General features: G+C 42.6%; 1 protein-coding gene across 1 annotated transcript in view; it reads left to right on the forward strand.

Moving 5' to 3' along the window:
- The window catches only part of IKZF2 (IKAROS family zinc finger 2), a 107,938-nt gene that overhangs the window by 66,712 nt on the left and 23,328 nt on the right, over positions 1–17,898 (forward strand). The window contains exon 5 of the mRNA XM_085299323.1: positions 1,772–1,939. Within this exon, the coding sequence (XP_085155449.1) occupies positions 1,772–1,939 (168 nt within the window). The remainder of the gene's footprint in view (positions 1–1,771; positions 1,940–17,898) is intronic.

Genomic DNA, 17,898 nt, shown 5'->3' on the forward strand with positions numbered 1-17,898 from the left:
CGTTGTGAAACTTTAAAAAGAAACCCACAAACTTTTCTATCAAATCCAGGGAGCTCACGTTCAGCTTACTGGAAAGAGGTTTGTGCCCCAATTTCCTATTTTTGCTTTATGATGTTCTTGGGAAGGTTGCAGGAGCCGTAGCATTTTCTTCAGCGCTTCTGCAGTGGTTTAAGATGTGGTAATTGCCAGCTAATACACGTGAGCTGGAGTTGCAGAGGTATAGCATGTGTATATGGCGCGCAGTCCCGTCTGCTGCCCTTACTTGCTGAGCCATAATGTCTGGCAGTGATTTAAACCAGCAAAGCGAGGATTGCTAGAAGACATCTGTAAGAGCTCTCTCCGAAGAGTTCTCTTCCTCCGTCTCTTTCCATTCGAATGAACAGACGTGTTGGAATTTACACTAGACGGGTGAACTACTTTGATTAAAAAGTAGCATTAATTTTGTCTAGCAAGACAGAAATCATTTTAAGGCAATTGAAGAAAGTTTTGGAGAGAGGTGACAGAGAGCAGAATGGTAACTTTTCATGAGAGCTGTGCTTTGGGGTAGCTAATACATCCTCAGAACATCCTGCCGTAGTTTGACCAAGGCTCTATAATAGGTAATAAACTCAAGAAATGAAGGAGCACTCAAGAATGAAGGGTTTCTTGCACATCTGAAATCTAATGTGCCAGAACTTTGTTGAATTAGGGCCCTAACTGGGACAAACATACTGGTATCTTCAAAGTCTAGCCGCAGTAAAGTGCTTAAGTAAATGGCCAGCATGAGGTGTATGCTTCTGCCCCATTGATTTGCGCTGTACCCAGTAGGATGTAGGTACGTGATTGGAGTTGAGTATGTGCCCAAAAATGTTGAGACAGACCAAGTGTCCTCAAAAAATGGTGGCGTAAAATATGGTTTTGATGTCATTGCCCAAAACCCTTGCAAGTCCATCAGRTTTTTTTCCCTGAAGAAAAATTGGGGTGTTTTGTTATGCACTCAGTCCCAGCCATCCAGGGCAAATAGGAACATTTAACATTGACATAATCTTTGTATGTGTGCATGAATGTACAGAGTGAAGGGAGAGGGTAAAGAATTGAGTTTCTGTTTAAACAACAAGAGAGAAAAAAGGACAAAGCCTGAAGTTTTCTGCATCAAAGAAATCTCATGAATTAGTTTTATGGAAAACACAAATTTGCTTGTTTCTCTCTTTTTCATGGGTGAGATTTTTCTCAGTGTTTATTACCTCCCAAACCTTTGTAGGCCTGATCCTAGTTTGCATCAAATCTCTTTCCACCACTCTAGCAATTCAAAGCACCCTTTAAAAAGGAATTTGAATTAAAGTATAACRTAAGCAAAAAATTTGGTATGAAGCAAAGTCTTGAATATCTGTCCAAGACAAATTGTTGTGATCAGTTACAGGGATTGGACTTGTACTAAAAATAAGTGAAAACCCAGAGAGATAAATACCACAAAGCCACAGCTTTGGATCTAAATTTTGAACAGATCTCATCTTTTATGAAGGATAAAACCTCTGAGTTCAGGCCTTTCTGAAAATCAGGCTGCTTTAATCACCTCAAGCTGATGCTGCAAAAGGGAAGTGCCCGAAATCACTACTGGAAGCTTTGTTTGTCGTACATAAGAAACGACCTCTAATAAATTCCGCATGAGGGTATTGGTGTGGAGCGTACCTGTGTAAAATGGCACTGTTGCAAAGAGTGAGATAGGGGCTTCAAACATCCTCTGACTTCTTTTTTTTTTTGACAGCTTTTTCCCTTCCATTTGCTCTTCTAGGTGAACGCCCCTTCCACTGTAACCAATGTGGAGCTTCTTTTACCCAGAAGGGGAACCTACTGAGGCACATCAAGTTGCACTCTGGGGAGAAACCGTTCAAATGTCCCTTCTGCAGCTATGCATGCCGACGGAGGGACGCCCTCACAGGACACCTCAGGACGCACTCTGGTGAGCCTGCCTTGTCTGCTCTTCCCAGTTGTTTTCTTGTCCCTGTTCAAGTGAGGTGTGCTGTGAAACTAGCTGCTTGTTCCTGGTGGCTCTGGGTCTGTACAATCCTCTTCAGATAATGCAGATCTGAACTTTGGAAAAGCCTTGATGCAAATCAGAAAAGTTGTGGTTCAGCCCCACCTCTCCTTTTGTGTCACTGAGCTCCTCTGCTGATGCTATCACACTTCCCTTTGAACGTCTCCTTGGGTGTATCCAGACACTGCTGTCAGATTATTTTGACGCCCTAGGCCCCGAAGTGGCCGTGAAATTCCAAAGATTGCAAAGAATAAATCTGTGCTTTTGGAAGTGTRCTTTGCAGTTGATGCCTATTTCTTCATCTAATTAATGCTATATGCTAGTAAAGTGGAGACTTGTCCTTCAAAATCCTAATAGCATTTTTTCTGTTTCCGTTGTATCTCACTGTAAAGTCTTAGTTCATGGCAGCTACAGCACTAACCCTAGAGGAGAAGGTGAGGGAGAGGGRCTGGATTTTTCCTTGCCATGAGTCTACTCAGTATAATTTCTTGACATGTTCTGAAGAAACTGCTATCACATGACTGCGTGTTAGTAGTTATCTTGGTAGTCCTGATGATCAGGATTGGACATGTTTCTAATCCCCAGATGCTAAACCAAGGGGCTGTATCCTCCTCGCTTTACCCATTTGCGTAGAGTTCTTGAGTAAGATCTTAACTTGCTGTGTTTTTTTTGTCTCCTAGGATGTTCAGTTTTTCTGTCCAGGCCATTTATAGGAGACTGTTTTTTTTATTGTTGAATGAGCAGAGATAATTGGACTAGTGAGAACTGACAATATTACAGATGAACTTTTTAAAGGTGTTAGCAAATGTGTGAGTACTGAAACGCCGTGGTTGAAGTGCAGCTGCAGACAGAACTCTGCATGTGAAAATGTCATCATGGAGCTTCCTGAATCTTTATGCATGTTTCTTCTAAAGAATTGGCCTCACTTGAGTAGAGCTTACTGTTCTATGAGGGTGTTAGATTCAGTTTTTAGATGGCTAGATTGTTTTGTTTGTTAGATTCATTCAGAGTTAAATATGTCCAGGAATCAGAAAGGACAAAGTAGTAAGGTTCTCCACATAGATGTCTGAGAATGCAGGTAGCTGTATTGATGCTAACATAGTTGTGAAGAAAGCCTGAGCTTTCGAGGAGTGCTAGTATGGGGCTCGGCTGAGAGAGAATTGCTTAAGCATTGTCAGCTGAGAGGATTTGATCTGAAAGTCAGAAGGGAAAGCATCTGTGGAACAGTGAGTTGTAATTTCACACATCTGACCATAGCAATAGTTTCAACTTGAAATTTAGTAAAAAAGAAAACATGATAAAAATATTCACAATTAAAAAATAAAGGGAATCATGACGTAAAATAACCCACATTACAAAACATGAACATTGTGGTTGAAGATCATTTTCCTAATATGAATATAGATTTTGTTACCTAGATACAGCCATTGATAGAGATTGTTCTTGTTTCCTGTGTGAAGAGTATACAGCTGATCTTTGTACTTTTTGCATGAGGATAAACATAGTTAAGGTGTGGGATTTTCAAAAAGCATCTAAGCTACTTAGGCATAYGAGTCCCACTGGACCTCTTTCCCTAACGCAGTTAGCTGTGCTCGGCTGTCCTCTCTTTGTAATGTTATGTTTTGTTTTCAGTGGAGAAAGTGCCATCARTCTAGCTCATCAGGTACATCGCTCTGAGCAGAGGTCCAGGAGGGACAGACAAGTGCTCCCACAATACTCTCAAAGGCAATTCTTAGAGTCGCACTCTCAAATGAAAAGTTAAAAACCTGGCATATTACCCTAAAAGCTGGCAGGTGCCTACGTGAAGGTAAAATGCCAGTCTGAATATGAGCGTGCAAGATAAGGTGTCTTTCTGTCCCTACCATATAGGCAGCTTTGCTTCGTTTATGCCCACATGTGTGAACCTGGTTCACGCAGAAGATGATTAGGCATTTCCTAAAGATTTTAAACCATTTTGTGCTAGGGGCTAAGAACTCTGCTTTATGAAAGTAAACATCGTACTCCRTAAGTAGACCTTGGAGGTAAACCACAGTAAACTCCACTGAATTTTTGCATCTTGTACCATTTCAAATCAGAAAAAAGGATATCTGACAGATGAAATTTAGAACTAAAAGGATGAAAATTATGTTGAAATATGCGACTACTCTGTTATTTTAATCTGGTACATTTATATCTAATGGAGGTGAGTCTGAATGTATTTTTATATTTTCAAGAAGAAAGCTCTTTAGGTCAGATCCTCAGTTGATATAAATTGGAATTATATTCCATAGGTAGGGAAAGTACTGTTATTTTGTGCCAGCYGAGAATCTGGCACATAATTTCGGAAATGTAAGAAAAATATTGTTTTTCATCTTGTGCACCCCTTTTTTCTTTGAATAAGAGAATGCTATTACTCAAAAAACCCATGTTATTCTTCCTAAGAATGTTTTTTACATCTCRTCCTTTATGGAAGGCAGACTGTGCAAGAAAAGAATTGAAAAAAATTTTTTTTTCATTCCAGGTAGTTCAATCTGTGAATTTGAAAGCACTTTATTTGTGTCAGCACTTAGTCAGTTATACCCTCTCTCTCCTGCCAGTTAGTCAGTTTTTCCTATGCTGAATAATATGCCGAATTTTTGCATATGGCAAAAAAGGAGAGATGAAAAAATAGGGAAATATAATTACAAAGAGAAATTAGCAGAAGCATCTCAGAGATATTTGAAATAGCTGAAACTATTATTAATTGAAAAAAAATTAAATTGAAAGTTTCTCCTCTTTTTCTTTTGGGAGATATTTTTGGTCATACTGTTGATAGTATTTCCTATATATGTCAAAGTATTTATGAGCATCACAGTCTTATGCAGAATATTATTTTACAGTGTAAGTATTCCCAGAATGAGAGGTTAGTAAAGTATTACGTTGTATCTGCAATGCTGGTGCTGTTTAGCCCTAGATAATTAAGGACTTATCTCGCGGTTATTTGCTCCTGAGACTATTTACCTTTTACTAGCATATATAGTTCTGATGAACTTTGTGTCTATATTTTCCTCCCACATACAGCTTCTTTGATTTCAGGAATATAACGATGCCTTCAGGACGTCGGTAGGCTAATGCCTGGGGAGAGAYTAGTGCATAGAAAACACTTAAGAGTGGGTGTGAGCCTGAAGGTACTTGTAGGACTTTCAGGAGTTGTCTTCAGAATTAACTCYGTAGTCCCACAACATAGATGGTATGAGAGGTGCCTAGGTGGGCTGGCAGGACATGGGTCTAAAGGCATGCTGTACAGAGCTGGGGCACAATCTGGGAGCCCTGTCCTGCGGAGCATACTCGACCAACCAGCAGGGAYTGGCTTCACCTTGCCTAACTTTTGCTCTTCAAAGAGGAAGACATTCAGCTGCACAGTACCTTCCGTCTCATCCCAAGGCATGCCCCCRTATTCCCCCTTCCATCGTCTCTAGAACCGGACAACTAGATGCAGGCACCTGTAAGACAGATGAGACAAATCCTGCCGTAGGTGACTAATGATCAAAGCAGAAGTCTTAGGAAAGAAAGTTGATCTAACAGCTAGATCTGGTGCATAAAGCACCTAAATGATGACCTTGTGCTTAGAAAGAAACAACGTATGACCTGATGCTGTTTTACCCTGAGAAGTCAGGTGTCCTCAAGCRGGCACATAAAATGAGCAATTATGTTTTGACATGGATTTCTCATGTGTAAAATGGAGACAAGTCAGCCCTCGCTCATGACACTGTTGTAAGTGCAAGTTCTTTGATAGTTATGAAGAAAATCAAGACTCTAAGCTTTTCCAGATTGCTCATCATTAAAGAAAATACTAATGCATTAGTTTTCAGAGTAGGGTTGGCTAGTAAGCCWTAAATGAGGGTTAGGATCACATGCTGAGGGCAAACAAAATAGAGACGAGGTTTTCATTAAGTGAGAACTGTCTGTCCATCCTTTGCACTAAGCAAGGATGGTCCTGGGGAGAAATTACGATGTGATTTTGTAATTAAAAGACTGTCTGATTGTGCATGCACACAGACAAGCCAAATGAAGCCTTCTCAGGCAACCTTAATTCTATCACTTCCTAAGTTTTTTCAGTCTTTATCTTGGCAACTTTAATCGAATTCCCTTGCTGTGGGAATATGTAAGTGTTGTTCATATATGAAAGCAATTTTAATGTTTATTTCTTCCCCCCCAAAAAAATAGTCAGATCTTTATTTCTTCCTTTCACMGAAGCTTTTCCTCATGATACGTTTTAAAATTGCTTCCAAGCTGCTGCTTTCCTGTTTAGAAAATGATTTTTCCCTTTTCTACTTTTAACAAATATTTGTTTTTTCCTCCCCCTCTTCTTCCTGCATTGCTGCTGCACAGTATTTGTTACTGCCCAGCTTTTCAATAGCACTGAATTAATGGTATCATTTTATTTGCAAAAGAAAAGCAGTGAAGCATTTGTTTTGGAAAGAAAGGCCTAGGCAAAAACTCCCAACAGCATGATCTTAGCAAAGCATGTACAGTGCACAGGATAAGCAGCATGTCTAATTAAGAAGGAAGATGCCTCAGTTATAGAAAGGTAGCTTAGTAATTCTTTCTACATTTCTCAGTTTGCAAGTCTCTCTCTGCCTTTATTTTATTTGCCCCATGAGAACTTTCTTTTCAGCTCCTCGTGTATCTTAAGTGAGCCGTACTAGACATCCCACATGATTGCAGTGAATATTTTCCTGCACGGCCTTCTGTGTTGCCCATGGCTCTTGGCAGTAGAGCCTTTTCTTAGGGAGGAGGGGAGTAGTGATGTTTGTGGGTGCAGCTGTGTGCTCAGAGGCAGAAGGTTCCTAATTCCGACAAAGCACCTGACTCAGTATGTATTTGAGAGAGGCAGCCCACCTGTAAGTGTCCTAATCCAGCTGAAAAACTGGATGAACAAGCACAGTGCTGAAAAACACACTGTGCATGCAGCCCTGCCTGTCAAAAGCCAGTGAGAAGTATTGAAACAGTGGTAGAAGTAGTTATTAAGAATAATGAACAGTTTGTTTTGAACTGCTGTTTTCATTTTGAAGGCACTTTTATCACTAGTAACACCTCCACTCTCAAAAGGCCCAGGCAAAGTCAGTATCCACTCTGTAACCACATTTTTGAGGATGGGAACATCATAATTAGAACGAGCTTGGGACCTGAAATTCTCATTACACTCCGAGCTGGACTGACTTAAACACATTGTGAATGGGAAAAAGATTACATATGTACACATAGGACAACATCTGAAAAACCAAGCAAGTATGTGAAGGGGCAGAGAGGATATTTTGCATAACAATCCTAGTTCTGCAAATAAGTTTCCCCAGTTGTGATGAGCCAGTGGGCATTTATTCTGTTGATCAGATACTTGGAACTCTATTCAGACAGAGCGTTTCTTCCTCTCRTATTTTCTTACGCTGTCTCAGTTAAACTCAGTGGAATTAATCTCGTCACAAAATCAGTTTATTTTCTTATCTGACTTCAGGTTCTAAATTGTTATTAGTGTGTACACAAACCTGAAACAGCTCCGCTTCCTCATTAATGCTCTCAGTACCTAGAGGCCGTCATTCTGTGTTGCAGAGTCTCTAAAATCTTTGGTATTCTACTTTCAATATTGTTTATTTGTCCATTTTTGGAAGATAAGATCAAAATATGTGCAAGGGTAGGATTTTATTGGATACGCCAGGTCTTTCATCCTCTGGGTATCTGAATGTAAAGTGTAATCCTCTGCATAGCCAGCTTGTATCCCATGTTTCACTAAAGCCYCATCTGAACCTGGTCCTTGAAGTGGAGTGGTCATTTTAGCCTCCGGAGCACTACTGTGACAAGTGTTAGTGTTAGCTATATGAAAAGATCATCTTTTATGTGCTCAGAATTATCTCAGTATACAAGCATTGTCATGCTAAGCCTTTTCTACAGGACATAATTATCACTGAAAAACCAGCTTTGACATAAAGATGCTGTGAGGTCACGATCTCTCCAGAAAAAAAAGTATGCTTGGGCTTTGTTCTGGGGAGGGAATTTGTTCTGAGAAGATAACAGTTCCACCCAAAGCAAGAGGTGYTCACTTTCTTTTGCTTGTTGTGCCTTTAGAAGTCTTCAAATTCCATGAAGATTCCCTCGTAGCTGCAGTAGTTATGAATCAATCCTCGACTGTTAAACCCAAGAGATCTGCTTCCTATAGATAAGACAGAGAAATAGCAGAAGTGGTCCTGGTGAGCAGAGGTAAATGTGCTGTGTACCAGCCTCATGAATCTCTCTCGTGAAGAAATGGGTGTCAGCTCTGTGAGTGTGTGTGTGTGTGTGTGTGTGTGTGTGTGTGTGTGTGTGTGTACACCTGTGAAAGACAGGGGAACAGCAGCTGTACAGCTCCCTCCCACGTTGCCTTAGCCCTAGTGTAAGCAGGAGGTGTCCTGTTGCTTTAGTGCTTAAGAGCTGCTTGAAGGTTGGGTGAGTAGAGGCAAAACTCATCCCCTTTGCCAGTGATGAGAGACACCAATACTATGAGAATATTCTAGTTCTGAATAGCAGTTCACGGCAAGATTGCTAGGTGCTAAGATTTGTTGTGGTATCTGTGAGACGAGTCTCGTCCCTCCCACTGTGCCGCTTGGTGGAAGGTGGCCTTGCTACACCTCTGCCACTTGCAATATTACCAGCAAGTCCTCCCTTCTTCATCAGGGAAGAGCAGAAGAGAGAGGAGGTCTGGATGAAGGTTGTGCTGTCTCTTCCTTTCCCTGGTTGTCCAGGTTCCCTCTTGTTAATGAAATAGGTGTCAGGGTAGATYTCTGGACCCTTGACAAGGAAGGGTTTTGTATTTTGGTAGGAGGTCCTGCCCTCCAAATTGGAAAAGAAATTGGACTCCTGATGCCCCCAGTACTGCAGCCTCCACCTTTACCCTTACCGTCAGACCTCTAGAGTCAGCTGTTACATTGCCTCATCCGGAAGGTCTAATAGCACCATAGTACTTGTGGGTACAAAGGTCTGCATCTGGAAGGCATCAGCGTGGTGGAGGATTCACAAGAGATCATCCCTCGTTTTGGCTTGTCCCTTTCTTTTCCACGTGCCATGCCTGTGCCAAGATGGAAGAGCGTGTTTGGTATGGGACTGCTGACRCCTATTTTTCTGCTCGTTTTCTGTCTCCCCTCCTTGATAACAGTACACATCCTGGCATTGGCAGCCAGATTTCGTTTCTGTTCGGGTAGCTCAGGCCGTAGAACTGCAATGGAGCACCTGGTCCTGCCCTAGCGGGCTGCTGTTTGAAGAGAAAATGGACATTTCTCCAGTGCTGGGTGATGTCAGCTTTTATGCCAGCCATCGTGCTCTGGAAAAACAAACGAGCCAGTGACTTTCTCTTCCCTCTGGGCTTTTATCCTGCCACAGTACAGTATGTGTGATTTCACTAGCATCAAAAAAGGCAGATGAATGTGACCAGACTTCTGCTTATGGAGCAGCAGTCGTTCTAAACAGCATGCCTATCTATTCTTTAAACATCCAGAGAAGCTGTTTCTGTTGCTTCTCTAGGGAGACTGTTCCACTTGCATCTGTTTTTTTTATAGCTGTGACTTTCATCTTGATATTTAACCTAGACTATCCTTTCATTTGCTGCAAATTATTGCTCTTCTAACACTGTTTTGTGTGGCTGTGAATAATTCCGTTACTCGTTTTACACCGTGATAACATTTATAATCTATAGTCACCTGTACAGCATTGCTTATATCCTAGAGTATCTTTATCTTTCAATCCTCCCATCTTTTTTTTTTTATTATTAATTTTGAGTTTTGTTACTCTTCTTTACTGATCAGTGAAGTTGTCTAAGGTGACTTTCGTGCTCTGGAAACATGGACCAGTAGAGATGCAGATCCCTTAACCTTGTGTCTGCCTCGGTTGTCTGTCGGTGAAAGCAGGATGAGAGTGCTTGCTAACCTTGTCGTGGTGGTGAGAGGACAAGATGCACAAATTGCAAGGCACATGGATAYTGCTGTAAGGAAGGTCATATAAGTATGTAGCAGAGTATTCAAATGTGCCACACACGTGCTTCTGCTGCATAGCATTGCATATCGTCTCCTTAACTTTTGCTTATCCCTTGTGCGATAGTAAAATGAGGTAATTACAAAGTGGAAGGAATAACAACTTTGTATTGTTACCATAACCACTGAGGTATTATACCGTGATACCTGGCTGATTAGCTTAAACACAATAGGAAGGTGATTGTTAATAACGCTAAAGGACTTAATACTTAGCCTGCAATTTTTGCATCTTGTTTCTTTTATGAACCCTGTCTCTTTCATCTGCCCAAAGCCTGTGTAAAGTGGCTRTGTGTTGCTGCCTTGTTGCTATCTTTTTTTCGGTGATTGAAAAATGAAACAGAAAAAAACGCTGWGAGACCCAATTTGTAAATTCAGGTACTTAAGCACCAGGATAGTTTGATTTGAACTGTGTATCTTTCTGCACCAGAAGCACTATGGACAGCCTGTCAGATGAGGGACTAATAGCTTGGATTTTTCAATACATCATCTCTTTACGCCTTTAATTTTAAGCCTTCAGTTTTCAGGCCTTTTTTAACCTTACCGTTGGGGACTATTACACAGTGCTAATATTTGTACGCTTAGAGTGGCACATAGACGTGTAAAACTGGATTTTAAGTTCACAGGTGCAGCTGTAAACACAGGAGTTGTAGCCAGTCTTTGGATCTGGAGGGGGGTCYCATTGCCTTGGAGAAGCTTGAGGGACGTGCCGCAGTGAGGCACGAGTCCTGCTCCAGAGGCAGCCTTCAGAGGTAGCTGCAGCTGGTTTTGCAGGATAAGCATCCAAGATGGGGACTGTGAGCTTTCTCGTACGTTCGAGATTAGAACACAGTTTTGACTTGACAAAGCCACATCTGAGCAAAACCAAGACTGCTTCTTGTGTGTACTGCACTTGAGCAGCAGAGCACCACAACAAYCCGGAAGCTGAAAAGGATATTTTTCTTTCCTCCAGAGAAAACGATTTTCAAGGGAAGGCCCTTCTGCGTTAGGGCTACGAAGAAGGGAAATCCAGCATTCAGAGTTGGACTTTGTCAGTTCATGAGGGGATGCGTGAAGCCTTTCAGTTTAAGAAAGCTTGAGCTTGGAATCAAACAGTGGTTTGAGGTCATCTTTCATTGCTATCTCTGAGTTGTTTTATGGGGCAGTGTAAAATGGAGAACTGCCACTGACACATTTCGTAATACACGAGTGYTTTAAGGTGCAAGAGATGTGTTTTTGCCATCTGGAAGGGAAACCGAGAGAAAGTAAAGGGGGAAAAATATAACCCAGTCAACACTGCCGTAGCAGAGCTGAAGAAAGCCACTACTGATGGGTTCTCCTGAGCTCTCAACAACCTGTAATTATGAATTGGCTTGCAGCTCACATACTGACGGATATCACTCAAGAAGGAAAATGAGAATGTCTGGGGTTTTTTTATAGCGAACCTGCGCTGAACTCTGCATGACTCTCCTCCTATTTATAACCCTGTATGAAGTTCAAGGAAACTTATCCTGGAGGTTTCCCATGAGCGGGAACTGTGTTTTTACCTGACTAAAGCTCTCTGGAAAATTTCCCATTTTCTGTTTGATCTAAGTGTGAACTTTCTCCACCCGCTGCCCCTCCTTCCTTTCTGGAGTAGTTAGAGAGGTTGATTACCCCGAGGATTACACAAGCGATGCCAGTTGCACACGTTTTGCATAACTGTACCGTGCTGATTTCAGACACGGTGCCCCCGGTTCCCTCCGTGCTTTGCAACAGAGAGACAAGATCTCTATCTTCATTCCTGAAGTTGGAGAAATGCTGTTGAGGCTCTGCCTATTGAAACTTCACGGAGAGCACCTGGTTGGGGCACTCCCCGACCACTCGCTTCTGTGCATGCTGCGCAATGCTCACTTTTGGAAAAGCCACTGCTTAAAGATCGTTCATTCTTTTTGCGTGGAGTACGCAGGCGTGGCTGGACCTCTGCACAAAGTGCTGTAAGACTGGTTGGTGGGGCAGCATCACTCAGTAGGATTTTAAACACCAGGCAGCAAAGCTCCCCGGGATGCTTGCCGCACGTCCTGAGATTCCTCCTGTCCTGTCTCGTCCCTAGCCTTTCTGCGCTTCGGTTCCTTTTGCTGGGAAATACGTACTTTCTTTCTTTTGTCTCTTCTAAGTTCAGAGCAGAAGGCTTGATGAGCACAGTCTTCCTTCTAAGCAAATAGGACCTGGACCGCCGRGAGGTGCATACAGTGTGTTAGTGTATCGCTGGATAGAGCTGGCCTCGCAGGTAGGCAGAGCCCAGGCTCTTGAAGAGCTTCAAACTCTTCATAGAAAATAAATCACATGTAAARGATACACGGCTAAGGAACGGATGATGAAATTTTTATACAGAAAAGCTTTGTGGGCCATAGAAGCTCTCTCACTTGGATACCCTTCCTCTGCATGCATTTTTTCTCGTCTCCTTGGAGACAGTGGCTTGTGTGAGAGCAGCTAGCCTTGGCTAGAAAAGGCCTGACATTTCTGGTTTGTGGGATGAAGCTGCGCTGCTGAGTTCTCCAGCAGCCGTAAAAAGCAGATTTCTCTCGTGATTTGATAAGAGCATAAGCGGTTCTGTACAAGGTTGTCCGGCCAACACCTCTGCTTCGTGCTCCTTAGGGAGACCTCTCGAGTCCCTGGCCTGAAGGAGGGTGGGTTGGAAGACCCTCAAGGGGAGTCTAGTAATCTCTGTCCCTCAGATATCAGAAACGTTTGGGAAATGTCTCCCTTCCCTTTCCTTCTTCCGAAAAGCTGAGTCAGCAGGACTGGCATGTCTGGAACTCGGTGGCACTGAGAGCAGGCAGGCTGCCAGCCGAATTACACACGGCATCCAAGGGGACACGTCACTTCTCATGCCCGCTCTCGCTGCTCTTTTTTTTTTTTTTTTCTTTTTTCCCTCCCCTTTGCGATCTCCACCCTCTCCCTTTTATTTTTCCTTGCTGATCCGTGTAGGTGAGTCAGAGAAACCTGCTCATCCACAACCTGTTCCTTCTTGCCAAATCCTGGAGCAGCCCTCCCAGTTTTTGTTAGGTGTCAGGAATAGGTTATGAAAACAAAACCTGATGTAGACAGTGTACTGGCTAGAGAGCACATACTGTAATGAAAATTAAACGTGCAGTAAGTACGCCATTTCAAATGTGATCCTGATGAAGAGTGATGCCTTTTGTAAGAGGCACTTTATTCTGTATTTCAAGGATAATATTACTTTTCTTCCTTTAAAACATGAGGATGGAATGGGGAAATGATTTAAGGTATAAGTAAGAGCACAGTTAGGGAGAAATGTCATCTTCATTTTTCTGCATTTTAAAACAACAGAAAGAAGGACATTTTCTAGTGCAAAGATAAGTTGTTCACCAAAACATTTTTGAACAAAATGACTGGGCTTTTGATATCAATTGTAGTTGTACAATATGAAGAAACCCCACTGATGCCAGTGAAATTCCCCAGAGCTTATGCTACTGATGTGTTTCTAACCTTAGCAATTAAAAAATCATGAATCTGGATTTTGCAGATCATGAGGTTAAAAACAAAGACAGCGAATGATGATAAATTGACCTTTCTTTTTATTTACTTTATGATACTTACTTTGCAAGTGAGGAGGGAGGGAGAAAGCCTACAAGCTAACTTTTCCCTTGGATCAACTGCCTCTGGGAGCTGGAACCTGAAGGAAATCACAGTATCATACCTGGCTTATGATAAAACCACAACTATCAGTAACACTATAGGATCAGATCTGTCTCAGTACCCATAGCTACATTTCCACAGAGCAGCATCAAAGGAGGGATTTTTTGGCATGTTGTGTTGGAATGAAGCTGCTTGACTTCAAGGTATAACTCATCCATCAGTAAAACTGCTTTGGTCGACTTTTATCTGCCACGCAGTAAGATGCCCACATTAGCTGTATTGTGAAAAATGTATCCATTAGGTGACTTCAGTAGTCGTCTACAGAGAAGTTTGTCCCAAGGGCTAATGATGAGCCAACTTCAAAACAACTTCTCAGTTCAGAGACCTGAGAACTCTGCCTTGATTGATGTGAAGCCCAGGACAGATTTGACCTGGCCCATGTGCAGTCCCTGTGATAGGATTGCACCATTGGCAGAGAGAAGGGAAAGGTYGTGTTGGGTGATACACAACTCACAGTGAGAGACAGGCCTTGCTCGAGGACTTTGAGCCCAAGCCAGGAAGGTGCGCTGCCCAACCACGTTCTGCAGAGCATGAACCTAAAATATGGACAAAAAAGGACCGGTCAAAAACATTCAGACATCAGTGTCACAGAGAGGGCTGAACCCAGACGTGAGACTCTGTCAGCTAATTCAGGTAAAAGACTCTCCACATATCAAGAGAAAATAGCTTATGTGAGAAATAAATTGAGAAAAGAGATTTTTCTTCTCCCAGGTATTGAGAAATGGCAAGTTTTACACTCTCTCTCCTGATTCAGGCTTATCAGAGAAATCACCTGTTTTGAATAGCCTGGTGGAGTTATGCTATGAATTTTTGCCAGTCTTTCATCAGGAATGAAGTGAAATGTATTCATAGTTTCCTAAATTCCCTGGTTTTACAGGAAACCTTTTCAAAGTATCTCTGAGTATTTAGAGAGCTGTTCTGTGTTCTCCAGCTTTTCTGTCCTTACTTTCGGCCCAAGTAGTTGCTTTTCTTTCCCTCTTTTCTTTTCCTTCCTTTTGGTTAAATTTCACACCCATACTTAATTTCCCTTCTTTTTTGTCTGCTTCTCTTTCAGCCTTGATACAGTTTTTGAATCTGTCCAGGGCTTGCATTGCAAAACTAATTGCACCAAAAAAGAAGCACCCTAAAAACCCAAATCTTTTCCTGCTCCCTCCCTTCTGGTTCTCCCAGCTGAACAGACATAACAAATTCTAAGGAACTGTAAGTTCTCCAGAASTGTTGTTATTTATTGTTTGTGTTACTAAAGAACTAGGAAAGATATTAAGGCTAACAGGAATTGCTGAATTTTATTACTCCAGAGATGAATGTAGCCTTATTATCAAACATATGCAGTTGATGTAGAGGTTTTCACTAGAGCAGAAGCTGTCCAGTACCCAGGGTTCATTTTTCAGGGAGTTGAAGAATCCCAGTCTCCTTTAAAAAGATATGTTTACTGTTAATTGCTGTCATGCTGAGAATTATCCTCCCCCTAGAAATGATCCTGATTTTTCTGCTTGTCCCCCAAATACTGTGMATAACTTTGAACAGAGAGCAGTCAACACCTCACATGGCAGAAAGATTCTTCCTATTTGGTGACAAGCAYGATGGGGAAAGGTGCGGAAATGTTCATCCAGCCGTTATGGTGCTGGATTCATTTGCCTGATGAAGCTTCAGTAAATGCTTTAGGTGTTGGGCAGAGCTTTTGGAAGTGGTAAGCTGGCCCAGGAAGCCTTTTGCTGGGTGAAACTTCGACACAAACTTTCAGACATAGGCACTGGTCAGGGCCAGTGCAGGCTACYGGCAGAACTTCTTGTACTTATTTCAAGCTCCTCTGTAACATTGGTGGCATATACATAYGTTGTCAAGCACGTTAGCAGAGAGCAACGAGAACAGATAGGGAAAACACGTAAGTGAAGAGTCAATCAGCTATTTTTCTGGCTGACCTCATTTGACACGTATGCAAGAAATGACAAAAACACATGCTTGCGCAGACGATCTTTGAGATGAACACGAYGGCGTGGGCCGTACTTTTTGCTGGGCAGTGGAGGAAGTATGAAGAGAAATTTCAGTGTCCCAAAGGATCCCATTAGTTTCACTGCTTGACCTGTTTTTGGAAGCAGTGCGGCTTCCCTTGATTGCTGGCCTTGATCAAAGTAAGTGAAAACTCCCAACCTCACGGCTTGGTAAAGAAAGAGGAGCTGTAAGTGTTATTCCTCCCATGTCACTATTACCTTCATGACAACTTACTGTTAATATTGCGTTTCCAAAGCTTTGTCGCCGTCATTGACAACAAGAGGGGGAAAGCTTGCTTACCCAAAAGGAAAGAGCTTGTCCTACCTTAAGGAAAGGAGCTTATTCTTCCTGCTTCCTAACTAAAACATGAAGTTGRAAGGTGGCAAGCAGGTGCTACTAGAGATGCTTCTTTCTCATGCAGAAACGTATAGGTAAAACCGTGGAACTCCTCGCCACAGGATGAGAAGTGAACTAGATTTAAGGGCTTGTTCAGTGTTTTTATGGAGGAGGAGGCTACCTAATGCTGCGGTTTTAAGTCGTGTATATTCTCTCTGTCTCTGTATAGTATAAAATAACTGATAACGCTGTGTTTGGCACTGCTTGCTTCAAGGAATTCATAGACTCTATCAGCTTTATAGTCAAATGCTAAAGGGCTTCAGCAAGCAATACAGAGGGGCTGCACTTGGCATAAATATGAGCTCTAGGCAGCCGATTTGAATCTGCTTCAGGGAGTTKCTTCAATTTTACTACCTCTGAGGCTGGCTCGGTGTCTCTGTTTCACCCAAGGTAGGGGGAAAAAAAAAAAGGAAAACAAAAAGCACCTCTCAAGGGAGTGTTTGTCCAGCAGCATTCCTGATGCGAGCGGAGGTATCCCCACCCTGCGCTGCGTGAGCAGGCTGTTCATCAACGCTGGGAAGCGGTCGCTGCAAAGCCTGACTTGCAAGTGGCGGGTCGAAGTCCCGTCACCACCTTAAATCCCTTTTCAGCTGCGGCGCGGACTGGGAGCGGACGGGACGGGGCAGAAAAGACCAAAAAAAAAGTTTTGGCTCACCTAAGCTTTTTTCTTCGTTTTTCCTACTTGCTGTGTTACCGGAGTCGGGTTAAAATCAAGAGAGGCCAATGAGCGTATTTTAGAGGATTTGTCGTGTAAACCAATTAACGCTCCGCTTATTGAACTGACTTTAATATAATGTTAAAGGTCCGAAGCGGGGTGGAAAGTGCAGASCCAGTAAATTCGGTTAAGGTTTAACCTCTCGCTTAAGCCTGTTTCCACCCACGTCCAGTTCGTGCTGAGGTGTTGCAGGCAGGAGGCTCGTTTCCGGAGGGGACTGTCAAATTTCAAAAGTCACCTCTCTCTCATGTTCGCTGCAGGCCTCTCCCCCTCAAAAAAAAAAAAATAAAGTTACAGTAAACCTGGTTGCCTGTAAGCAATTCTGAAGTTGGTGAGGTGATAAACACCTAGTTATTTGTGGACTTCCTGGTTTTTGTTAGTTTATCTCACCACCCCGAGTGCTATTTAAACGGAGTTTCTTTTTAATAGTAGTAAACTGTTTTAGAGTCGCTGTAAAATTCCTGGGAACCCCACCAGTGGCAGATGTGCCTGAGAGCCTGGAAAACGGTGACATATATGGCGTGAAGAAAGTGGTCCCCATTTAGGGGGCGTTCAGCAGAAATTTGCTTTGAGATTGTCCTAGCTACAGGGTGGGGATTTGGGAGCTACATTACCATTGATAGCAAGTAAGAGATGAGTATCGGGTTCCTTTGGCCAGCTTTGAAGCTCTTAATTTGAAGGGGAAAAAAGGTAAGCCAAGGGAAGTATATGAAAAGAGCTTCTATCTTGTAACATTATGTGTTTCTTGTAATGCAAAACCAGAGGAAGTGACCTTGATGTGAAATGGGAATGTTTGGCACATCCCTGTGTTTGATGATGAACCATCTCCTGTGTTCAATGATGAACCTGCACTTTCCTTCACGTCCTTTTCATGCAGAGTGTCTTGAAGAGACAGGCATGTGTAGGTCCCTCCACCTTCAAGACACTTTGGCACCGAGAAGATTCGACAGCGTCTTCGCCTTTCTCTCCATTTCTGCTCCTTGACYGCCCCCCCCCCCATCTATAGGCCTTTGCTGCTATGTTTTGCACCTACTCACCCAGCTCTGGCCCTCGAAGCACGGAGCAAAGCATGAGGAGCGGCAGCAGGT

The sequence above is a fragment of the Rhea americana genome, unplaced genomic scaffold (assembly GCF_003343005.1).
Source record: "Rhea americana isolate MKP2758 unplaced genomic scaffold, rheAme1 scaffold_15, whole genome shotgun sequence".
Classification (NCBI taxonomy): Eukaryota; Metazoa; Chordata; class Aves; order Rheiformes; family Rheidae; genus Rhea; species Rhea americana.